The sequence below is a fragment of the Exophiala oligosperma genome, assembly GCF_000835515.1.
Source record: "Exophiala oligosperma strain CBS 72588 unplaced genomic scaffold supercont1.20, whole genome shotgun sequence".
NCBI classification, from domain to species: domain Eukaryota; kingdom Fungi; phylum Ascomycota; class Eurotiomycetes; order Chaetothyriales; family Herpotrichiellaceae; genus Exophiala; species Exophiala oligosperma.
The window spans coordinates 26,679-49,002 of NW_015622837.1; the positions used below are offsets into that span (position 1 = coordinate 26,679).

General features: G+C 48.9%; 11 protein-coding genes across 12 annotated transcripts; 5 read left to right on the forward strand and 6 right to left on the reverse strand.

Annotated features, from left to right (window-relative positions):
- Positions 1 to 863: 863 nt before the first annotated feature.
- Positions 864 to 1,703, reverse strand: PV06_11136 (uncharacterized protein; the record flags this gene model as incomplete). The annotated part of the gene is made up of 1 exon (XM_016412763.1): positions 864 to 1,703. One exon carries the CDS (start codon positions 1,701 to 1,703, stop codon positions 864 to 866), a length of 840 nt encoding a protein of 279 aa, XP_016256839.1.
- A 643-nt stretch (positions 1,704 to 2,346) lies between these two features.
- On the reverse strand, positions 2,347 to 3,951 carry PV06_11137 (uncharacterized protein; the record flags this gene model as incomplete). Its single annotated transcript, XM_016412764.1, has 1 exon — positions 2,347 to 3,951. The coding sequence occupies one exon, from the start codon at positions 3,949 to 3,951 to the stop codon at positions 2,347 to 2,349; it is 1,605 nt and encodes a 534-aa protein (XP_016256840.1).
- Positions 3,952 to 4,803: 852 nt separating this feature from the next.
- On the forward strand, positions 4,804 to 6,444 carry PV06_11138 (uncharacterized protein). Its single transcript, XM_016412765.1, has 3 exons — positions 4,804 to 5,299; positions 5,353 to 5,821; positions 5,870 to 6,444. The coding sequence occupies exons 1-3, from the start codon at positions 5,076 to 5,078 to the stop codon at positions 6,221 to 6,223; spliced, it is 1,047 nt and encodes a 348-aa protein (XP_016256841.1). The 5' UTR covers positions 4,804 to 5,075; the 3' UTR covers positions 6,224 to 6,444.
- PV06_11139 (uncharacterized protein) lies at positions 6,441 to 8,863 on the reverse strand (the record flags this gene model as incomplete). The annotated part of the gene is made up of 3 exons (XM_016412766.1): positions 6,441 to 6,604; positions 6,679 to 8,104; positions 8,822 to 8,863. 3 exons carry the CDS (start codon positions 8,861 to 8,863, stop codon positions 6,441 to 6,443), a joined length of 1,632 nt encoding a protein of 543 aa, XP_016256842.1.
- A 3,185-nt stretch (positions 8,864 to 12,048) lies between these two features.
- PV06_11140 (arsenical resistance protein ArsH) lies at positions 12,049 to 13,307 on the forward strand. Its single transcript, XM_016412767.1, has 2 exons — positions 12,049 to 12,558; positions 12,610 to 13,307. The coding sequence occupies exons 1-2, from the start codon at positions 12,089 to 12,091 to the stop codon at positions 13,181 to 13,183; spliced, it is 1,044 nt and encodes a 347-aa protein (XP_016256843.1). The 5' UTR covers positions 12,049 to 12,088; the 3' UTR covers positions 13,184 to 13,307.
- Positions 13,308 to 13,609: 302 nt separating this feature from the next.
- Positions 13,610 to 14,959, reverse strand: PV06_11141 (arsenical-resistance protein; the record flags this gene model as incomplete). The annotated part of the gene is made up of 4 exons (XM_016412768.1): positions 13,610 to 14,284; positions 14,342 to 14,428; positions 14,475 to 14,617; positions 14,683 to 14,959. 4 exons carry the CDS (start codon positions 14,957 to 14,959, stop codon positions 13,634 to 13,636), a joined length of 1,158 nt encoding a protein of 385 aa, XP_016256844.1. The 3' UTR covers positions 13,610 to 13,633.
- A 383-nt stretch (positions 14,960 to 15,342) lies between these two features.
- On the forward strand, positions 15,343 to 16,127 carry PV06_11142 (uncharacterized protein). The gene is made up of 3 exons (XM_016412769.1): positions 15,343 to 15,616; positions 15,673 to 15,787; positions 15,843 to 16,127. Exons 1-3 carry the CDS (start codon positions 15,461 to 15,463, stop codon positions 16,025 to 16,027), a joined length of 456 nt encoding a protein of 151 aa, XP_016256845.1. The 5' UTR covers positions 15,343 to 15,460; the 3' UTR covers positions 16,028 to 16,127.
- A 739-nt stretch (positions 16,128 to 16,866) lies between these two features.
- On the reverse strand, positions 16,867 to 17,565 carry PV06_11143 (uncharacterized protein; the record flags this gene model as incomplete). Its single annotated transcript, XM_016412770.1, has 2 exons — positions 16,867 to 17,349; positions 17,437 to 17,565. 2 exons carry the CDS (start codon positions 17,563 to 17,565, stop codon positions 16,867 to 16,869), a joined length of 612 nt encoding a protein of 203 aa, XP_016256846.1.
- A 437-nt stretch (positions 17,566 to 18,002) lies between these two features.
- On the forward strand, positions 18,003 to 19,596 carry PV06_11144. Of its 2 annotated transcripts, XM_016412771.1 has the most exons (5): positions 18,003 to 18,344; positions 18,436 to 18,540; positions 18,604 to 18,946; positions 19,030 to 19,236; positions 19,296 to 19,596. In XM_016412771.1, exons 1-5 carry the CDS (start codon positions 18,012 to 18,014, stop codon positions 19,325 to 19,327), a joined length of 1,020 nt encoding a protein of 339 aa, XP_016256847.1. In that variant the 5' UTR covers positions 18,003 to 18,011; the 3' UTR covers positions 19,328 to 19,596. The 2 variants fall into 2 exon arrangements, with proteins under 2 accessions (XP_016256847.1, XP_016256848.1); XM_016412772.1 differs by having other exon boundaries at positions 18,003 to 18,540.
- Positions 19,597 to 19,846: 250 nt separating this feature from the next.
- PV06_11145 (uncharacterized protein) lies at positions 19,847 to 21,050 on the forward strand. Its single transcript, XM_016412773.1, has one exon. It carries the CDS (start codon positions 20,036 to 20,038, stop codon positions 20,873 to 20,875), a length of 840 nt encoding a protein of 279 aa, XP_016256849.1. The 5' UTR covers positions 19,847 to 20,035; the 3' UTR covers positions 20,876 to 21,050.
- A 91-nt stretch (positions 21,051 to 21,141) lies between these two features.
- PV06_11146 (uncharacterized protein) lies at positions 21,142 to 22,166 on the reverse strand (the record flags this gene model as incomplete). The annotated part of the gene is made up of 3 exons (XM_016412774.1): positions 21,142 to 21,615; positions 21,666 to 21,985; positions 22,109 to 22,166. The coding sequence occupies 3 exons, from the start codon at positions 22,164 to 22,166 to the stop codon at positions 21,142 to 21,144; spliced, it is 852 nt and encodes a 283-aa protein (XP_016256850.1).
- Between the last annotated feature and the right edge of the window lie 158 nt (positions 22,167 to 22,324).

Consider the following 22,324-nt stretch of genomic DNA (forward strand, 5'->3'; position numbering starts at 1 on the left):
GCGGATGCTGGCGAAGTGTTTCATGTTCTGTCACGCTTCTTCGTGGATTTTTACCCGACGTTCGTCGCGACCGCTTTAATGATCACTCGGTACCCACTGTTTTTATGCACTACTTTACTCTTTCGCCTCACTACTAGGATACTGTGGCGTCTTACTCCGGCTATCGCGACTGGCCTAGCGGCCTCTTCTTGCCTCTCTTTCGCGTGTCGTTTAACAGTACTTATATCACGACATTTAAACACATTAATTTTGACTAGCGCAGCGGCCCTAACCACGAAAGTTTGGGCACTACTATCCAACATACAGTACAATGCTGCCAGATTTACAATGTTTAAAGGACCGAACTTGCCGAAAGGCCGAAACCACAAAACCTTTAAGTCTTGTGAGTTTCGTGAACCATTAAAGACGGCCTAATGGTTTCTGCTACAGTATAGTACTCCGTACGGTAGATGTAACTGCGCTGCCAATATTTTGTGGCTGAAGTTGGTGCGTTCCAGATAAGGCACGGATCGACCGTGCGAGTACGTAGTGTCCCGAAAACCTTGCCTTACGAACCAAGGTTGTCAACAAAAATCTAGAAATCCACGAATCCTGAGACCCTGACACCTCATGCAAATTTAACCATAGGAGCACTGGAACCAGTGGTTGAGCTCATTTGAATCATACACTCAGAAATGTCCAAGGACAGAACTGTATGACCTCGGTAAACTGTGGTCCATCGCTTTGCGGCCTCCCCAACATCGAGACCCACGTCTCTTCAGGCGCTACCTATTGTAACCTCAGCTCCATCCCCAATCTCTACCGATGCGCTTTTTCTCCCTTCTGAATTTCATATCTTTGCGACATTGACCTGGATTAAGGCGCTACCACATCAGGACGTTGCCGGGAATGCCCATGCCATACTCAGACGGATTTGGATCGAACTGGACATCAGTTGACCAGGGCATGGTGCCACTATCAGCACTCCCGGGGTTCGGAAGTGGCTCCTGAGAGGCATTGGCGTGGTCATGACCCGAATTTGTCGACATGGCCCAAAATGCTCGAACATCGTGCCGAGTGGACTGCCAATAATCCGATGGGCCGGTGCTTTGGAACATGCTACTTTCGCTTTCTGGGTGGCCATCAGCTGAGTTTCCATGGGGTGTCCAGTTTGTTGCCAGGTGCCACGGTTGCGGTATGAAGCCTTGAATCGTCGATGGGGTTGTCAACTGGCCTCCGAGAACATCAACGGGCCGGTAGTAAGACACCAAATGCCAAATTGAGTCGGAGTCACCAGAGTCTTTGACACTGATGGTCTTTTTGACTAGGCTTTCAGGTCTGAAGTGAAAAGATCTCGCTAAAGGCCCGTAAAGTCGATGTCGCAAATTTTGGCTGCCGTCTCCTACTGGCACTGGTTGAACCGCAGTCTCCGCGGTGTGTGCTTGATTTGGTGATTGTGGCCGTTCTCCGTAGATGAGGAATTCACCCGAGACACGACTCGGGGTCCAGCGCCGCCCATCGGTCCAACGCCGAATGCCCGATGCTTTCTCTTCGTAAATGAAGACTTGTCCGCTTAGTTCGACTGTAGGGCGCGCTGAAAAGATAATTCGTCTCGCAATGCAGCGCAGACTGCCTCGACGGCAAGCCTGGATCAGCATCGTGGCGTCGTCGCGGGTCTCGACGAACCCAAAATATGAAGCCTGGAGATCATGGTCAGGTTGCATCGTTGGAATTTCGCGAAGACCTTGTGAGACTTAAGGATACTGAGATTGCGGCATTGCTGCAGCATTTATGAACGACATACCTTGTCAAATGGACCAGACGAAGCTCAATTGATTCAGATCTCCTTGCATTCGTGACGGGTCTCGGGTGGCTGCATGTTTGGAAGCTCCTTGCTGGGGCCGCCAAAATCGGGATTATCGTCGATGAAGTGTCACCTTATGGAATAAAATATGATAGATCAATCTCTCCTGTCTCCAAGACCGAACACCGCCGAAGTCAAGTAAATAACAAACAAAGAGCGTTTGCACAACTGAATGCGCATATGAGAGGTTCATCATCCATGTTGGCCAATGTGACAGGTCATGCCAAGCTGTATGCATATTGCTGGCGGCTGGCTGTAAAAAGGGCTTGACGGCTCCTTGCATGGTTGATAGATCATAAAAACCAAAATCGGATGACTCCTATTCCCAGGGCACCTCCAGTGGATCAACAATCGCCGGCGGCAGTCTTTAATATAATTCAATCATCATTATACCGAGTCTCTTTTGCTCATGAGGCGAAATCGTCGTTGGATGTTGGATTCGCTATGCTTTGGCTGATGTAAAGCCTCCGGCTAGAAGGCTCTGCCACCCCAACGTGGCAGGATTATCCCTCCTCAGCTTGCTCTTGTGCAGTGTCCACACCTCCTTTCGTATTCGAGTCGCCTTCTGAAATAATGCAGAGCTGCTGAGTTCTGAGTAGGATATCATCCAAATTTGTGTGCTCATGGCGCAAAATACGAAGAAAAGCCGCAGGTGTCATACGCAGGATGTAATACAATCCGGCTGGACTTGGCGACAAGGAAAGATCTGTCACTTTTTCTTCCACATTCGCTGACACTCTGTCAGGATCGGGTCCATCGCCGTGCGGCGGGAATGCGGTTATCAGGCGGGCCTCCTGTCGAAAATTTTCGGCCTTGCGAAAAAGAAGGTGTGTGCCAGCTCCTTCGTCCGCAAGACATAACAAGTAGTGCGCCTCTTCCAACGCACCGGGGTCAACACTCAAGTGGCAGCAATGGCACTCAATGGGAGCATTTCTTTGATAGCCTTGTTTGACTGTTGTAGTGATTTTGAAGGGTGAAAGCAGTGCCCGACATTCGATGTCCTCAATGTTGCAAAAAGAAGGAGAACTGTCCATTAATAACTCGAGATCGATGCTCAAAGCACTGCAAATTGTGCTCGCGACAGAAAACAGCTCTGTTTCTTCGGGGAGGTAAGCACCATGTTTGCGGCAAAATTCGATGGTGGTAAACAATGATTGTAGCTTGCTCGATTTATAATCAACTGGGTAGCGGTGACCATTGATTGCGATCGAGAGCAACCCATGAACGTGATCGTGAAAATCGCGGCATTTCTGAGAACCATAATCAGAGAGCAAAGCCACCAGCGACGCACGTCGCTGACCGGTACGTAACTCCTGGACTCGAAATGGGATGCTCAAGCTGAGTTCATCCTGTTGATCTTGACTCAATTTATTGCATTGTTTCAGCTTCTGCAAACCTAATTGCAACGTGGCCCATTTTATCCTTTGGATTCCATTGGTGAGAAGGAGCTTGCGTGCTGAGACGACTTCTTGAATGATCCATAAACGTTCCCAGTAGCTGCACCGGCAAATTTCAATGATCCCTTGGACGATATCCCGTTTCCATGAATGACTTTCGCGCCCACAACCGCCGCATTTACATTTAACGAAACAGTCAGAGATTGGCGCTTTCCGTTCCATTCCTTCCAGGAACGACCAAGCTCTGTGCAGAGGTCGCTGAGGTTCAGGTTGTTGAGGTGCGAATCCACATTTCGCTGGAATAAAAGCCAGGACCCGGTTGGCGCTTGAAAAGATGACGCCCATGATACTGACTTGAGCCTTCCGCTCATTGTAGTTAGCATGATTGATACACAATGCATCAATCCAGAGCCATCTTCCCGCGTATGGAATTCGCGCATATTCAAGCAATCGAAGAAGGTTAGCACCCACCGCATGTGGTGAGTGGTTAAGCTTTATTTCTTCACACTTTTTGTTTCCCCATTCGTAGGAGACCGCCATATAGTTGAACTCAAGGCTTGAACAACGCGATACGCATTGTATAGCATCATTCTGGTCAAGCTTTGCTAAAACTTTGACCACACGTATGGAGTTGAGCGGGTTTTGCAAAATTGGGAAAGGCTCCCTCTTTTTCTTTTCCGATGTGCTACAATCCTTCGCTATTCTGGACATTCTCTTTCCAGTACCGTGGCTAGGGAACGCATGCAAGCGCGGCGGAGACAAATCAGGAAGGTCGAAGAGCCTCTGGTAAAGGAGCAGTGGTAATCAGGATCGGGCTCGAGAGGGAGGCAGGATTCCGTGAATCTGACACAGCTGATAGCGTATTGTAAGACTTTTGGAGATGCTCACAATTTGGGACTACTCACGGCTTGTTGGCCCTCCTACCAAGACCCTGGCAGTACGCTTTCATCCTTATATAAACCCAGTATGTGGGCGATTAGGAGGGTTCGATCAACCCGCTTATCACGGGCTGGCTCTAAGGCTCGGATCGTGCGGATCGTGCAGATGCGTGCAGTTCGTCGTGTTAGTTATGGGCACGTGCCCACAGCTGCTGACCATAGCTGCTGGTGTCACAGGTTTCCCGATGTTCTACCGGCAGGAAAGTTGGGCACATCCGCTCAGTCAGCGACCAACACGATAACGATCACAACCAACAACGCGCAAAACGCCAGAGGCAGATTACTGTATTATTAGACCAGGTGCATTTCTGCGAGTATAATGTGCTCATATCGTATCTGGATTATCTGGACAATTTCTGAGTATGTGGATTAGGAAGGATTACCACCCGTTCCAGTGGCATAAATGGTGTATCTGTATTGAATATCATGGTCGGAGTTTTGCGATCGATAAACCTGCGTGGTGAATTGCAGCAGCGTATGATCTGCAGCTTTGACAGCGATCGCTAAGCTAGGAGCAGGCGGGCGTCACGAGCACAAATCTTTCGATTGACGAAGCAGGCTACTATATTGCGGTATGCCAGCTCTGCACGACCCTCGTCGCAATTTGCGGGCATCGTTCAGCAGAATATGGTCCAACTCGTCGCGAGAGCGGCGAGGGATGTGCGGCGTGTGGCGAAGGGAAGGAGGAGGGCTTCGCCTTTGCGGTAATACCCGCAGGCCGCTAGTTGCATCCAACACAGCCACAAGACTCAAAATATCACGTGATGATGACACGACAATGTTGCCTTATCCCGCGGTCATCACCGCGTCGAATTAACCTTGCTTCGTCCAACCCTGAAAAGGGTATCAACAATCTCTCCAGAAGAGCTACGCCACCTAGATCCGTAGTCATTTGTGATGAGTCGTCCAACATACGATGAAGAAGAAGTGACCCCTCCTTCGAGCTTCCATAATCCCCCCTCTCCTCCACTCACAGATGAGAAGGTGGCGGGTGACAGGCTCTCCATCTGGCAGAACATCGCAAATCACAGGTCCGGCGGCGCACCCCAGACATTTCGCAAGGTCGGCAGGAGGGAGTGGAATGTTGTGCAAGAGTCGCTGCAACGAACAGACAAGATACAGTATGTCGGAATTCCTTTAGTCCTCACTGAAAACGCAATAACCTCGAAAATAGTTTCGATTATTTTCCCTCGAGCGAGCACCTTTTCCTGCGCATGCCCACCAAAGTTCACGAGCTATTCTTGCGGAGCCTGAGCGGGCGTATCAGCGAACAGCTGCGTCTCTTATCTAGCGGGTCGGACCCCATCGCAGATTTCGCAAAGGATGTTCGAGACGTTGGGTCTGCCACAATAAGGGCTCGAGATCCTGACTACGGGAGCCACGATCCAGACAGTTCTTTCCAGCATCTCAGATCGCCATTACCTACCGTGATCATCGAGGTAGCACATTCACAGAATGGGAGAGCCCTGGGGCACCTTGCGGAGGAATACATTTTAGGGAGCGACTTGGTTATTCGGGTTGTGGTGGGAGTGGACATCGAGTACTGCAAGAGCAAACGGGCCGTCTTCTCCGTGTGGCGCGCAGAGGAGCAGAGCTTCGGAACTGAAAAATATTGGGTCGTCCAATCCGTGGTCACAAATCAAGTAGGTCTGGTTGAATATACCGATTGGCAAAAGTCTGATGTACAGCAGGTGTTCCGCAATGACGATGGCAAACCACACCCAGACAAAAGCTCCGATTTACGACTGCACCTGGAGGATTTTGCAGATGCAGAGACGTGCCGATATTTCAAGGACTTGGACAAAGACATTTCCGTGTCGTGTGACGAGATGTATCAGTACCTGGAAGAAGCTGAAGCTATTGTGAAGCGTACGGAATCTAAAATGCAGGAACCAAGCTTGCGCTTAAAGAAGCGCCGGCGAACACAGACTCCCGAAGAGCAACTTGACGATGACGACGAATATGCCTACGCCAAGGCTGAAGAACACGTCTCCAAGCGACGGGATCTGGAGGATGATTCTTTTAAAGGAAGCTCTTCAGAATAAACACCAGTAGCCTGGCATTGAGGATGGGTGATAAGGCAATCAACAGCCCAGTCTACCTCCGCCGTACCGCGTCGCGTGTCCCCTCCTTCTTGCTCCTCTTATACACTGAAATGATGTATTTCTGCGCGAACCCTTCAACATTGCGTTCGTAAATCGTTCGCATAGCCATTGGTGGTCTTGTTGAATCCTCGTGCAGATGAGACTGCAATCTATAATATCAGCTGAAAATCTCTCGCAGTGCTTTGTGACGTTGTAGAAGAATGCCATTAACCCACGCTTGTGAGTATCGACGATAGCAACGAAGTCTTTCAGTGGCGATCCAGTATCGATGGACTTCCACGGGCTTTTCGGCCCATTTTGGTGGCCGCCTATTGAATGGGCCTAGATTGTCATCGATAGGTCAGTCCTGCTAGAGAAATCCAAACCAAACGACATCCTCGAAAGTCGCCACTCACTTGTAGATTCTAGCTTGGAGTGCTTGCGATTCTTGAAACTCAGGAGAATTAAAGCGATCTCGGATGAATTGTATTTTTCAAAGCATCTGCATGCCACTTGAAGTGCAAGTTCAATCTCTTGGTCAGTCGTGAGTTGTTCCAAAGACCAGTTCCTTCGCAGTTCCAGTACTCGGTTTGTCCATTTTTCAGCACCTTTAGGATCCTCGAACTCGGGGAATAATTGGCGAAGTCCAGAGTTCAGCAGGTGTTCAAGGGTGACTGCACATGATCGTCCGGCATGGTTAACTTGTCCCTGAGAAAGGTATTCGCCATTGTAGAAGTCGTCATTCTCAAGTCGGAAGCGGAAAAAATCTCTTGTGTCCTTGCCGGCGCCCTGGGCAGCTGCACGATACGCCTCAAGTAAACATACATCTTGGACGAACTGGCCTTTCGGAAAGTTACTGGTGTCGACTGCATAGATCTGGACGTCAGAGAGTGAAATTCTGCCGATGTTTGCCCTCCAAATACCATATTGTATAGCGAAGAGAAGCGAGCTTGTCCAGGACATCAAATTATCAGATCCACTGCCTCCAAAGCAACTTTTGTTCAGGTGCTGATGCAGCAGTTTAGTGGCACGATCTTCGTCCATTGAGAGAAGATCGTGCCAGCCTATGCTTGGCATGAGAACGCTGGCTACCGAGGCCACAACGCTACTGTCATTCTTCCCCGAGCTGGCCCCGTCGAAGGTTCGGAACAAGTAACGTGGGACGCCCTCTAGAAACGATAATTGTATACGTAAACGGGCTGGTGGACTGAACAAAGTTGGTCCATCGGGAACCTTATTCAATACTGCGATCCAAAATTTGGGCCAAGCCTCACGGTCTTGCTGACGGGCATCGGATCTGCGTTGTGTCTGGTCTTTGAAAGCTGCAGCGTAATCTTCGTCCACGTCGAGCCGGTTTTCATGCTCATAGTACTCTTCGCTCTCGAAATCCGGATCGTATGGCGATTGTAGATATGCTTCTTCGAGTGAAGCGAAGTAGTTCTCAGCATCGAGTTTTCCAAAAGGTTTCGTGGCTTGGGCATAGCACTCCTCAGCCACCCTCCACAATGTCGTGGTATCGGCATTGTCATTTAAGACATCGCGAATAATGTCTTTGATCTCCTTCTCGAAATATGGTAATATCTTATTACGAACGATCCCGCTCCAGCTTCCATACGAACTGAGTCTGCAAAAAATAGAATGATGCGTAGCCTTATGAAGCGCATCAAGTGCGGCTTGAATGTTGGAAGAGGACTTTTCGAGCTTCTTGATTTCACCATGGAGAGAGCATGCTTCTGAAACAGACAGGGGCTCGGCTGAGTTGGCATAGTTAGCTAGTGGTTCGACAGACTGGACTTGTGAGGCGACGCTATTTGTCGCTTGGTAAAGTGTGCGAATGCTGGTCTGAAGAGGATTTAGTCGATCGCTGGTTGAGCGTTTTTGCTCTTGTCCTTGTCAATGACTCTGAGAGAGGTTCTCGGCGATATTCAGATTGCGAAGCAATCCCTCGGTGTGCTCAATACTCCTATCTGAAGACATCTTCTGGGAGCGTCCCAAGTTCGGAAAGGATTGAGTGAATAACAAGTTCAAATTGATATCCAGGCTACAGTACTGTCTTATGGACAAAGCTATAGCTTTTCTTATTTCGATTAGATTGTTTCAAGAAGGACAACCAGCTGGCATCGACCAGCATCTGGTGGCGTGGCCCATTCGCAACCCCGCACTTAAACCCTGGCAAGATCTGGCTCGAGTTTATTAGGTTCAAATGACAGAGATTATATCTGTACGGTAGTAGGCTCTCTCAAGGACACGCACCGGCACAGCAATGATTGGGTGCGTTCGAAGCAGCGGACTTGATGTAAGAGGTATGGCACTTTTTAGCGAGTCCATGTGACTGACTGACTACAGCATTACTTTGGTTTGGTCTGACCAGACACCAAATTCGTAGTGGACTGTAATTTGGACACCTCTACTCAGTCAGCGACCAAACACAATGACTAGTCAACCAAGAAACACGCCAGATACATGTTATAGTACTGTACTGTAAGATGACGGCGGCATTCTTTGAATGTTGGGTTATCGATCGCAAATCTCGGACCATGATATTTAACGCAGACATACCATCTCGCCACTGGAACCGGTGGTCGGCTTCTTCTTTCCCATACACTCAGAAATTTCCTACGATGTGACCACGGGACATTGTGGTTCAAGGCAGAAATGCACGAGGTCAATAATATAGGCGTTCGACACGTACATGTGACATGACCGCCTCATTGACTATCATATTAGTCATGGGCTTCAACGATCGTGAAGACGCCGTAGATGCCGTATTGTATGGTAGTAATCCGCCGAGTGTATGATACTGTATAGAATCTGTCATGAAAACAGAGATGATCTCGAATAGATTACGTGGTGTAATTTGTTGTACACGCTTCAAGATCATTAGCTGATGTAGATGCGGAGCCGGAACATACACAGCAAATAATGACCTTTTGGGATGGTCCACTTGCAGGTGATAATTATAATTACACATCTCACAGTCAGAAACCGGTTTTTCATGCCACTGTGCTGTAGCTTGATACCAAGCCTGAAAATCTCCTGCTGGATGTGAGTGAGCGGGGCAATGAACTATACCGTTGTCTCTTGGTATCGCGTTCCGCATCCAGCCACTGAAAACCATGGAGTCTGCAGACACTCTTGGTCGTGACCGCTTTGATGACCTTTACCACAGTTTTCTGTGGCTTTTCGGCATCCAATCACGAGCAGCGGATGCTGGCGAAGTGTTTCATGTTCTGCCACGCTTCTTTGTGGATTTTTGCCCGACGTTCGTCGCGACCGCTTTGATGACCACCCGGTACCCACCGTTTTCGTGCACTACTTTATTCTTTCGCCGCACTGCTCCGTGTGTCACCTTGTCCGATCACGAATCAAAGCGCATGTCCCCAGGATACTGTAGCGTCTTGCTCCGGCTGTCGCGACCGGCCCAGCGGCCTCTTCCCGCCCCCTCTTCCGCGTGTCGTCCAACAGTACTTGTACTATATCACGACATTTTAACACAGTGACTTCGACTAGCGCAGCGGCCCCGACCACGAAAGTTTGGGCACTACTATCCAACATACTGTATAGTATTTCCCGAAACCGCCCTCCCCTTTGCTGAGACATTGCAACTTTCTTCCGTAGAGGCTAAGGAATAAGTGGAACATCTCTAGCCAAACATGTAATAGTTTGCTCTAAATATTTTTACCAATGAATAATGGCGCTTTCGAGCCTCGGTTTTACGTGGTTAGTAAGGCAGTTGTAAAGACTTCTTACGATAATGCGCACCCCAGGAAATTGACAGTACTGTATATAGAGGGTAGCGCAGACTCTAGTATAGATACAGTAGCCTGGTGTTTGGTCGTGTCTTGTCGGCAGTCGTTCTTTGGTACTCTTGCAAGGGTAGATAATCGGAGTTGGCCTAAGGGGGCGGCGCCCCACACTCGTTCTCATGTTCTGTATGGAGCCAATCTGTCTTTCAGACGACATTTATGATGGCCACGATTTGATGGCAGAAATGGGTTTCAACCCACTCAGACCGTTTCTTGGACGGGTTGATCGGATTTTGATAAAAGAAGAGGCTATGTCACCTAGGCGTAAGTAGCTGTTTTTCCTGTTCCAAGGACAAGCTTCAATTTTTTCAATTCAAGATGCCTGGTCGCCAGTCTGCAATTGTGACCGGAGGGTCCTCAGGTATTGGAAAAGCCACAGCTCACAAGTTAGCCAGCCGTGGCATTAATGTCCTTGTGGCTGATATTAATATCACCGAGGGAGAACAAGTGTCAAAGGATCTAAAAGCGAAATATGGTGTCGACTCTGCATTCGTCAAGCTTGACACTGCCGTCAAGGCAGATTGCATCAACATGGTTGACACAGTGGTGAAACTTTGGGGACGGCTTGACTGGGCCTGTAACTGTGCTGGCAAAGCTGAGATTTTCACTGATGGTGAGGAAGATGTGACAGAAAAGGTGTTTGACGAGTGAGTGAAATTCACTGGCCACGGATCAGACAGAACTGCTGAATAGAGACTAATAACCCTGAAACATAGGATGTACCAAGTCAACCAAAGAGGAACTTGGTTCTGTCAAAGATACGAAGCGGTTCAGATGCGAAAGCAAGAACCTCGAGTCATTACTTTAACACCATCAGACAGGAAGGTCGAGACTCGAGGCTCCATCGTCAATATTTCTTCCGTGAATGGAATTGTGGGCTTGGGACAGCCTGGCTACTCATCTGCAAAGGCCGGGATTATTGCATTCACACGCACCGGGTCTCAGTTCTATGGTAAAGACCTTATCCGTTTTAACTCGGTCCTTCCTGGGTCTATCCGCACCGATACAATGGTTAAATGGCTTGAGGAACTCTCACCCGAGAAGAAGAAGTTTGTCTTGGAGACACTTGTTAACTCGACTCCTCTGGGGAGGCAAGGTTCACCGGAAGAGATCGCCAACGCGGTCTCTTACTTCCTAAGTGACGATAGTACATATGTCAATGGAACTACTTTGATAGTGGATGGAGGTCTAATGGCTATCAGATAGTTAACGCGTAGATTTGTCAAAAATGGCCGTCTACTTGGAAATTACAGATACAGGCCTTTTCAGTTGCGGCTTCACCCCTACACACACTCTAAATATTTGGGTACCACAATTTTGACCCACCCTGACCGTAACTAGGCCGCAGAGGGCCAAGCGTTGCATCCGTCCATGGCCAATTAGTAGGAACCACATTCTGGTCTACACGAGATCTTACAATACATGACAACGGGCCATTACCTCCCAAAGTAGTAGTAGAGCGACAGCACCCTAAAAGCAGCAATCTATCCCAATTTACCCAGTCTGTAGCAAAGATGGCGGTGTTTTAAGCGGGACCGCCAATCCCGGCGCCGCTCGATGTTTACCATCCAAAGGTTCAGGAGAATCTAGGCTCCGCCTGGACGCCAACCAGATTCGACAGTCAGCCTCACTGCGCATTCTGTAACATTCTTCTTCTCCTCCCATCGCGAGATCAACGGTCATTGCTCCAGTCTGAGCTCTTTCCGTGCTTGAAACCTAGACTTAGCATCTCTACTGTATGCTAAACGAGCTACCTAACAAACGTATGCCCGAGGACATGCCCAGATTGGTTCTTTGCCTTACGATGCCTCTCTTGGAGCGTAAACCCGATGACGATGACTTAAGTAATAGCCGAGAACGCCGACGCCCATTCCGTCAATTAGCGAATAATCGTCGTCGAGTGACAAAGCGATCTTACCTCTTGAAATTATTAGAACACAAAAAGAAATCCCAACCTTTTCTCAACCGCAGCGATCCAAAGATCACTGCCCTTCGCTCTTGCGGCGCCCTCCAATGCCTCATGAAACTGCCAGTCTGTATCAATCATCTCAACCACCTTCGTAACATCAGCAAACTGAGGTTCCGACCTCGCACCTTCACGTTTTCTCGCCCCAACATGGCGGTGAACGCTGAACACCACCATGCAACCATCCGTGCCGAAGCGCAGAGTCAGCGAATACCTCCAATATCCTCAAAATCCGAACAACCATTAACGAATGGTGATCTGAATAATACAGCGTCTATGCGCATTACATTAAAACCTGAACGTCGACCTGATTTTGCCTACCGATCGCTTTCGATTTCGGCATCGATGGATGAGCCTACGATCCGCTCGAAATATCGACCTTTCCTACTCCCACACACTGTCCAGCAGCAAGATTGGGTCAGGAGACTGGAGCTTGCCACTGTGACTGAATTGGTGTACAACGACTTGAGAATAACAGGAGAGAGGATCAAAGTTTTAATATTATACGGGAGTCTTCGTCAGAGGTAAGATAACCTGTGAGGTCCATGTGCCGGAGAGATGCTTACTCCGCTCAGGTCCTACTCAAAACTTCTCGCCTTCGAAGTTGCTCGTATACTTTGGCGGCTCGGCTGTGACGTGCGTATCTACAACCCGCAAGGTTTACCTGTCAAAGATGATGATCAGCACAACCATCCAAAGGTGCAAGAACTTCGAGACCTTAGTCGCTGGAGCGATGGACACTTCTGGGTATCACCGGAGCAACATGGTAATCTTACCGCCGTCTTTAAGAACCAAATTGACTGGATCCCATTAAGCACTGGATCGGTGCGACCAACACAGGGACGCACCTTAGGATTGGCAATGGTCTCCGGAGGATCCCAATCTTTCAATACGATCAACAGTCTGCGTGTCCTAGGGAGATGGATGCGAATGTTCACCATCCCTAATCAGTCATCAGTTCCGCAAGCCTACACGTTATTTACAGATTCGGATGCGGACGAAGGCGGGTCGAGGTTAATGCCAGGAAGCAATCGAGATCGACTGGTTGATTGCGCAGAGGAATTTGTGAAGTATACCGTCATCATGCGGCCGCACTTCGCCTTGTTCAGTGACAGATTTAGTGAACGAGAGCCGCTGACCATGAACTAGAATAGAGCAGGGTTCCTCTGCTGCGAAGAACTGCTAGCATCTAAGGGATTCTAGTATAGATGCCTCCATAGAAAGTAATTAGTGCTGAAGCCTGCGGATGTAGCCACATGCGTTCAGGCCTGGCCATGAAATTATCTACCAGTCACAATTCCGTTCATAGGAGTCTAATAATCTAGGTAGAAAATTATAACAATGGTTTGTTGAGAGCTTAGAGTCAGGGTTGGCTGGCAGTTCCCCGGCTTGGTAGATTTGTAAATGCCCATCTATGAGACAGAATCATTCTAAACCCTTGTGCTGATCAGAGAAGATGAGGGAGTGGACTCGAATAATTGACAATTTCCATATCAGATTCGACTGCTTAGTTACCCAAGAGCATTTCCCAAGATAACTGTTCAATTCGAAGCTTCCATAACATCTGCGCTCTAAGTCTGCATTCGCATACTCCATTAACTAGTCTTCCCAGTTCCAACGACCGGCTATCCATCTCACAACATAGACAAGGGAGATCAAAACCGGGACCTCAATTAGGGGGCCAACGGTAGTGGCCAGTGCCTCGTCACTACTAGCTCCAAAAGTGGCCACCGCAACCGCAATAGCCAGCTCGAAGTTGTTACTAGCCGCAGTGAAGCTCTGCGTAGCAGCAAGTTTGTATCCAAACCCGATGCGTCTTGTGATCAACAGCGTCAAGAAAAAGATAACCACAAAGTACACGGTAAGAGGGGCAGCTACTCGGACAACAGAGACAATTTGATGAACGACTCGTTCTCCCTGGGAGGCGAACAGAACGAGAATTGTATAAAGAAGTCCCAAAAGTGACCACGGAGCGATCCATTTGAGGAATTTCTGGTCGTACCAGGTAGCGTTGATGTTCCGGAGGATGAAGCGGGTCGTGATGGCAGCGGCCAGAGGTATTCCAAGAAAGACCCCGACGCTCCGGGCGACTGTCGTGTACGTAACCTTCGAGCCTTCACCGTGGCTTATAACGTTAACAAATAGAATAGCCAGGGGTGCGTAGAGGACCATCTGGAGGATTGAATTGAAAGCCACAAGAATTGCGCAGTACTCCTCATCACCCCCAGCAAGACCTGTCCAGATCAGGACCTTCGACGTTGTGTTGTCAGTGGGATACTTTCTACATAGGTAGATTGGTGCGCTCACCATGGCAATGCAGCGTGCCAACCCCACGAATATGAGACCATTCCGGAGTTCAGGTCGATCCGGCAAGAAGGCCCAAGCCAATCCGAGCTGTGTCTTCAGCATAGAGTTGAACGATTCGTAGAGCGCAACATACCATGAGAAGGGGAGCTATAATCCAGTTGGCCACAACGCTGAAACCTAGCTGGATCCAAATCTGGCGATGGGCAAAGATGCGATGCAAGGTCTCGTATCTGACTTTGCAGAGGATTGGGTACATCATCACCAACAGACCAACAGCTAGACCGGGGAGAGTTGCTCAGTCAGTTATGGACGAATTGAGAGTATCGCTTGACCGGTCTTACCTATGGGAACGGAGACGTGAACAAATTTGCCTTTCTGGAGAGCTGGCCCAGCTCCGCCGACAAAATTGCCCAGGAGGATGCCGACGATGATTGCTAGCAAGATCCAGAGGACGAGCAGTCGGTCCAACCACCCAAGGCCCGCATATGCTGATTTCTTTTGTTCCACACGTTCTTGACTTTGCTGTCTCTCCGCGTCGACGTTGGTAGGTAGACTAGGCGTATGACGAGTGGTCTTTTCACTGTCCGTGGTGCCTGGGTCCTCATGAGAGTGCGACATTTTAATAGAGTGAGAGAATTGATGAAGAGTGTCGCAGTAACCGTCTGAAAAGTAAGGATTCTAGCTGATAGAGTAACTTTCAAAGGACTGGGCTCTGGTGGATGTCCCAGTGAGAGAAGTTTTTGTTTCTCGCACAAGTCTTTTGTACGCCACCTTCCCCCTTCTCGCTGTCCAAGAAGGCGCTGCATGGATTGGAAAATATTGTTCAGCGACTGAAAGAGCGCCGGTGACAACCTCGCTAAGAAAAGCTCAAACGAATGAAAGGAGACGAGTGACTAAGCCAAGATATCTGGGACATTCTCCGACGGTGGCGGTGTTTTCCTATATGCATATAAGTTATTCTGAAGAATATTTATCGAAATTCCGACTGATTTTCTCGCACAGCTCTATCTGATTCAGGACTGTCCTTATTAGAAGATACCCCTCATCTCTCCCGTGTGATTTTTATACCCGATACATTAAGGATCTTTTTGATTCCGCAGCCAGAAATAACGCCAAGCGATGGCCCAGTTGCCCGCCTGGCACGAGGCGTATCCACCACCGCGAAACCAGTCACCGACAGTCGTAACTCGACAAAAGTTACTGCAATGGTTTCGAGGTGGGAAAACACCGGGAGTTGACTTTCTCCTGGTCGATCTGCGCAGGACTGATAATGAGGTAGGGAGAAAGGAGTTATTGTGGATGAGGGTTGATGACTTGCTAATAGCGTGCAGGGCGGTACGATCAAAGGGTCTATCAATCTTCCTGCCCAGAGCCTTTACTTTAGCCTCCCAACTCTGTTGAATCTATGTCAGTGTGCCGGCGTACGAACTGTTATCTGGTACTGCGGTAGGTCTTCATTGTCAGACATTTGGCAGCTGTCACTCACGTTTCCGACTTCCAGGTTCATCCAGGGGCCGTGGGACTCGTGCTGCTGGATGGTTTCAAGACCTGCTTGATGATCGCCAAGTCTCTGGAATGACAAGTGCAATCCTACTGAATGGGGTTACTGGTTGGGCCCGAGCGGGCGAGGAGTACACGGGTCTTATGGAGGGATATGATCCCGAGAAATGGTCGAATGCAAATTAGCAAGGCTGCTTCGGTGGAACCGTGCGACAGCTCGGAACGTAGCCACTAGTACCACAAAATGCAGAGCTCTGCACTTCTAGAAATCTTTGACCATTTAGAGATGCTTTAACTAAGCCTCATCATATCTTCATCTTCAACATTTTGTGCCTCACCGTTTGCACAGTATTCGCGCATCCCAAAGACAGAAGCTGGCGCAGATATAACAAAGTCCGCAAAAAAGCTGCGTGTATAGATAGGGCCGAGTGTGGCCAGGGCGGCGAAGGTAAAGTGCTACGACTTCTGAGACTTTGACCAGTGAGATGTTAGCACTAGCAAACCCTAAGCTGCGATTAACATGTGAGAACGTACATGTAGTGGGTAGAACAACAGCCAGCCAAGAGAGTGAAAGCAGCGAAGGAAGCTGCCTCAGCCCGGCAACCTCAACGCAAAGTGGCGCGATGGTCTAGTAAGTCAGCAAAACACCTGAGAGTGGAATTTTAAGGTGCTGGAATGATGCGCACCATCCAAAAGACTCCTAAGATTGCTCCACTAAGAATCCCAAAGAACGTTGTGAGTCCGAATCAGGTGGCCGGTATCCAGATAACAAGACATGAGAGCCCACAGAGGAAAGTTAGAGTAGTCGCAACTCCAAACCGACCAAAGCGGTCACTTGCAACGGCAATGAAGGGTCGTTCGATCGCAGTGCCCATGTTCAAAAATGCGGTCACCTGTGTTGCCTGTTTTCTAGACAATCCGATGGAGATCGAGAAGTCCGAGAGCGAGTAAAGGAGAGGAATGTATCCTAAAGGAGTAAAAGAACATCTGTTCGCCAGGCGAGGCGCAAGTCGAACGGGTGCTGTTTAGGTCGAATGACACCGTTGCGGTCGCGAATAAAGAGTAGCTCCAGTAATCCTCAACGCCCATCCAATCCCGAGATGGTCTATCAAGGCGCCAGTAGCGAAGGAGAAGATCAACCCACCGATGCCTGAGCCTGGCGCACTAATACCGTTGGCAAGACTCCTTCTTTTCGCGAACCATTGAGATAGAACTGCGATGCTGGGTACGTAGACGAATCCGACACCTAAACCGACCAAGGCACCTTGCGAGAGGTAGAGATGCCAGATACGAGAAGCAAAAGACGCTGCAATGAACCCTCCTCCCAACAAGGCTGCTCCCGCCAACATGGGTAACCTGATGCCGTAGGATCGCGCCAGGTGTGTAATCAGGGGAGCCGAGAGCATCGCGATTCCGAAGTTCAGACCGCCGATGAAGGCATATCCCAGAGGCCGAGCTTCAGGTAACGCGTCGATTGTTAGGTAGTACGATAGATAGACACCATAAGACTGTATTTGTTAGTTTTGGAACTTGGACCGCTTAGAATCAGAGGGAGACAGCCGTGCGAGGGCACGATCTCGGAAGCCGTAACTTACGGCAACAACGCCCCAGGTGAAACAGTTGACCATGAAGCAGCAAGCCAAACATACCCAGCCATACCCACCGTCTGGAGGTGGCATTGCGTTACCATCAGCTTCACTCAACTGTCCCGATTCATCCGACATGTGTGGTGATTGGCAACGATTCCAAACCAGGAGCATCTCACCGCCTCACGATGTTTAACGGACTCTGTGGGCAAAGAGACATAAGGAGTTGAAACGCACAAATACCTCTGGTTTCACTCGTTGTAGTGTCCCTAAGTAGGAGGTGTTTCGGGATGTTGTAGGAGTTGGGAGATATGGGACTGCACTTACCGCAAGGAGCAGAGTCTGTTCACCAGTGACATATCATCTTGGCACTGCCTCAATCGAATGTGCCTGGCTGGGTTTATTCTACTGTAATGACGTGACATTCATGTGCTCGGTCAGTGACATATCATCAGACGACAATCATTTACCGATTCTAGTACGACGGATTGGCCCACAAAAGTGGCCAATCGGTTGCAAGTTTACTACCATCCTGAGCCGTGGTATTCCCTTTCGCGCTTTCTCAGTGACATATCGTTGGGATAATGAGCAGAGATATCAAGCTGTTGTTTACCCTGAACACATTCACCATCCTGCTTCCACCCTCGTCCCTCTTCCAAATTCCAGTCCTACTTCGATTACGAATCCAATCTCTAGCTGTCTTGGCTTCCGTTGCAGAGATCCCAATGGACGAAAGCCAGATCTACGAGAAAGTTCAAGAAGCCTACAGTGCTGCCGTCAAATGTAACAACAGTGAGTATGGACGTAAGGTCGCTGCGGCATTTGGATACAGCGAGCAAGAGCTGGCAGGCACCCCCGACAGGGCTAATCTCGGTCTGAGCTGCGGGAACCCATTGGCGCTTGCAAAACTAAGAGAAGTACATACATCCCTCACGCTCCCTCGGCGTGGTTTTTCTTTGGCCAAACTGCGTGATGTACGCCTCGATCCATTATTTAACAGTCGAGCAGGGAGAGATCGTTGTCGATCTCGGTAGTGGAGCTGGGTTTGACGTGTTTCTTGCGGCCCAAAAGGTCGGGCCCAGAGGCAAAGCTATCGGAGTAGATATGAACAAGGTGCGTCATCTCCTAGCCCTCTCTTGCCGTGGCTTCAATCACACTAATAAACGTACGCAAAAGGACATGCTTGAGCGAGCAGAACGGAACAAAGGAAGGGCCCAATCCGACAATGTTTCATTCGTGGAGTCCCGAATCACCACAGTGGCATTGCCAGACGCCATTGCCGATTGCATCATAAGTAATTGCGTGGTAAATCTTGTCCCAGAAGGACAAAAACAGCTCGTGTTCAACGAAATGTTCCGGCTGTTGAAGACTGGTGGGCGCGTGGCAATCAGCGATATTCTGACAAGAAAGGAGCTTTCACAGGAGCTGAAACGCGACATGGCTCTCTATGTGGGATGCATCGCGGGTGCAAGCCAAGTGAAACAGTACGAGCAGTATCTTCAGACAGTAGGGTTTCACGGTAAGTTGTCGTCTTTCCCTCGTCACTGTGGAAGAGCGTCCCTTATGTAGTCAATTCTGCTAATGCTCTACCGCTGGTAACAGAAATTCTCATCGTCGACGCCCATCATGATTTAAATGTGTACAAAATGAAAGGGGCAGAAACTTCAAGCCACTGCTGTGGTACAGACGCGAAGAACCCCTGCTGTGAGAAGTCGTCTTCTTGCTGTGATAACAAGACCCTCGAGCAAGGTGATGCTTTCGAAAGCAGCCGTAATAGCTTCGCTGACTTGGATTTCAATGAGTGGGCGGGTACGTGTGACAATATCCCTTCTAGTCCGTCGTCTTGCCATTTGCTAAACGCCATCTAGGCTCATTCAAAATTTATGCGGTCAAAGCCTGAGTGAGTCCCTCTCAATTGAAGCACAACAGAATGTGCCCGTTTCGAAATTTGTCGGATTACCACGGACAGAGCAGGACAAGTTTCTGAACTTCCAAAGGCCGCATGTTTTAAGCGTCGGAAACGTCAGAAACCATTAATAAGACCTTCTGCATTGCCATTTTTTGACTCTTACCTCGCGTTTTGATCGCTTAACTGGATCTATCCTTAAATGTCTCGACGGCTCGAAATCCTATGTAGACTGACATTTGTGGTAATTGCACAGCTTGGGTTTCCAGTCCTTACTTCTCCGCATACACAACCACCCTGGATGGGTGGGAACTTGCTGTTGTGATCATTTCAGTGGCTGTGGTACTTCACGTGGCTCCTCCGGCGGCTCTAGGTGATGCATGACTTGGAAAGAAGGCCGTCAACAACACTCTTCGGCCTTCTTAGCGTCGACGTTTCCTCCCCTTCCTCGCTTGATCGTCATCTTCCAACCAATTTGACTAAGTGCTTTTGATGTGCACTTGATTCATTGATCTCGTCTCGCAAAGGAAGCGATCCCTGCAAGGTGTAAAGAGCTATCTCTTTACGGTGGCGGTGGCGCATGTCGATATGTCACCAGTCTTGGCGACGTCCATCCAGTTGTTGACTTTTTGAAACGTCTCTTTGATCTCAATCGCAGTTAGATTTCTCCGGTTCAACTATCGAATTATTTTTCTGGGCAAGATGCACCTAACGGATGATCAATTTTCCTCTGTCGGGCAGACGCAGAATAAAACACCTGCACATACCTTGATACGAGTGCGGAACAATCAGCGACGTCACCGTGAGCGACGGCGACAGTATATCACCTTCCTGGAAGAAAAAGTTGACCAGAGCGAACATCATCTCGCCCAGGCAAGAGCGAAGATTGCTGAACTAGAAATGAATTGCAGATACTGGAAGGACCAGGCTGCTAAGCAGCATGTTGATGAAGATGTGACCTCGGAGTCCTCAGCACCAATAGAGGAACAACAACAGCTAGAGGAAATAGGTGACCACACAGTAAAGACCACGTTCTCAGACACCAGTCGCTCACCCGAAATGGCTACCACATCTAAGTCTCGACCCTTCTTGGCAACAACGAACTCTAAGGTCTTAGACAGGCCCTTCACCGCAATACTTTCACCAACGGAACCATCACCACCGTTCATAATGCCAGCCTCTGTGCATCTCTCTCCTATACCCAAGCCCACTCTCATTCCGCAACATAAAACAGAGATGGACAAGGAATGTCTATCAGCTCTCAAAGGCTACGCACTCGTCGGCCAGTCCGATGATGCCTCTCACGGCCTCTTAGGTCCGGAGTCAGACTGCAAGACATATCCTTCCCTCCAAGGCGAATCGACGGTGGCTTGTAGTTATGCATCTATTTTAATTGCACAACAGAATTTTTACAGAATGGATGAAAACACTATTCGAGGTTGGCTTGAGAAAGGCTTCCGCCGCGGGCAACATCAGGACGAAGGTTGTCGGGTTGAGACATCATTATTGTTCGCTGTGTTGGATATCATCAGCACGTCTTAGTCGTACCAACTAATTGTCTTTTGACCAGGGAGACAAGTTTAGAAACCCTTACCCTTTCGTTCCATACTCTTATTGGCAGCTGGACATTTACATATCTAAGCAAAGTAGAGGCTAATTTCGAACACCAGCGTGATAGGTTGAGTCATGAAACTGCAGGCGCTCCGTTGGAGATTAGGGGACAAACTTTCGTTTAATATCTCTAGGTCCTCTGTGGCACTGTCCCCAAGTCATGAAGGGAAATAAAGGCCTGTTCTCATTCCAGTAAGTCAACAAACTGGAATTCCGTCCAACCAACCATCGATCTTCAGGCGGACGTAGTGCCCAAGTGCGGTAGATCCGTTTTCCTTTATGGCCACCTCTTCCATCTCTTGGATGATGTGATCAATATAGTCCCCGGCGCCGCTAAGATGGAGAATACGCGCCACAGCATGATGAATGGCTAGAAGCCGAGGAGAGGGAGGATCGATGGTCTTTGTTGGTGTGGTATAGAGTTGACGATTAATAGGGAGCAAAGGATCACGGAAAGGTCGGTTGGGATCAATGTAGTCGATCTTGTAGGAGTGTGGAGACTGATCGAGCGTTGGTTGAAATGATACCGCAAAATCCCCCAATTCTTGGTGCCAATGATGTGTCTGTACGATTGCGTTGATAGATCTATCGATATCAGGTCCCTCAATAAGGTGACCAGCATCAGGATCGAACATTTTCAATATCTGAAGAGCAATTCTTTTTGACTCGCTCTAATCATATGGTCAATGAAACCAAATCAATGATGGAATGAAGCACATACTAATTGTAAATCCCCAGCGTCGCTCGAGAGTGACGTGAGAGAGTGAGGAAGTATATGCGCGACTTCCAGATATTCGGGTCTTTCATTTTTGAGCAAAATCCCTTCGTCATCTTTTGAATCATCACCATCTCTTTGCCAGCGCGCCTTCGCTTCGGTGAGGTCGAACTTGCGAGATATGACACATCGGTACCGGTCGCGAGTAAGGCATTGCTGCCGCAGACGTGCAAGTCGTTGTGCGGTGCCAATGACATGGTCGGGGGTTTGGGGGAGACTGAGAATGGTAGGGGTAGGTTGAGGAGTCTTGCGACCAGAAGCTTTGACTTGCGCAATGTTAGCGTTTCAAGACCATGCACGGAAAGTACATATATTCAGTACGTGGCAGGAAGAAGTTATTCACAAAGTAGTCTGAGAAGTTGATCAAGGTTCCCTGGAGCTCATCCGACTGTTCGCGGCTCCAAGAGTGTAGATTGTCCGACACAAGATCTCGGAAAATGTTGGCATAGGAGCGTCGCGTTCAGATTGGAGATCTGCATCAACAAATAGGAAGAAGTGGTTAAGGAAGTTGTCTTTGGAGACAACCGATTCATGGACGGTTCGGAGCAGAGTAACATGTTTGTATGCCGGACGTCCAGCTTGGTAAGGTTCATACCGAGAGACGA

What these genes read in the sequence shown, in the direction of transcription:
- PV06_11138 (XM_016412765.1), top strand. Translation starts at nt 5,076, where the DNA reads ATGAGTCGTCCAACATACGATGAAGAAGAAGTGACCCCTCCTTCGAGC. An exon ending in CAACGAACAGACAAGATACA is followed by an intron (nt 5,300 to 5,352) that starts GTATGTCGGAAT and finishes CCTCGAAAATAG; the next exon opens with TTTCGATTATTTTCCCTCGA. An exon ending in AATCCGTGGTCACAAATCAA is followed by an intron (nt 5,822 to 5,869) that starts GTAGGTCTGGTT and finishes GATGTACAGCAG; the next exon opens with GTGTTCCGCAATGACGATGG.
- PV06_11140 (XM_016412767.1), top strand. Translation starts at nt 12,089, where the DNA reads ATGAAACTGCCAGTCTGTATCAATCATCTCAACCACCTTCGTAACATC. An exon ending in TACGGGAGTCTTCGTCAGAG is followed by an intron (nt 12,559 to 12,609) that starts GTAAGATAACCT and finishes TACTCCGCTCAG; the next exon opens with GTCCTACTCAAAACTTCTCG.
- PV06_11142 (XM_016412769.1), top strand. Translation starts at nt 15,461, where the DNA reads ATGGCCCAGTTGCCCGCCTGGCACGAGGCGTATCCACCACCGCGAAAC. An exon ending in TGCGCAGGACTGATAATGAG is followed by an intron (nt 15,617 to 15,672) that starts GTAGGGAGAAAG and finishes AATAGCGTGCAG; the next exon opens with GGCGGTACGATCAAAGGGTC. An exon ending in AACTGTTATCTGGTACTGCG is followed by an intron (nt 15,788 to 15,842) that starts GTAGGTCTTCAT and finishes TCCGACTTCCAG; the next exon opens with GTTCATCCAGGGGCCGTGGG.
- PV06_11144 (XM_016412771.1), top strand. Translation starts at nt 18,012, where the DNA reads ATGAGCAGAGATATCAAGCTGTTGTTTACCCTGAACACATTCACCATC. An exon ending in CGCTTGCAAAACTAAGAGAA is followed by an intron (nt 18,345 to 18,435) that starts GTACATACATCC and finishes ACAGTCGAGCAG; the next exon opens with GGAGAGATCGTTGTCGATCT. An exon ending in TCGGAGTAGATATGAACAAG is followed by an intron (nt 18,541 to 18,603) that starts GTGCGTCATCTC and finishes CGTACGCAAAAG; the next exon opens with GACATGCTTGAGCGAGCAGA.
- PV06_11145 (XM_016412773.1), top strand. Translation starts at nt 20,036, where the DNA reads ATGCACCTAACGGATGATCAATTTTCCTCTGTCGGGCAGACGCAGAAT.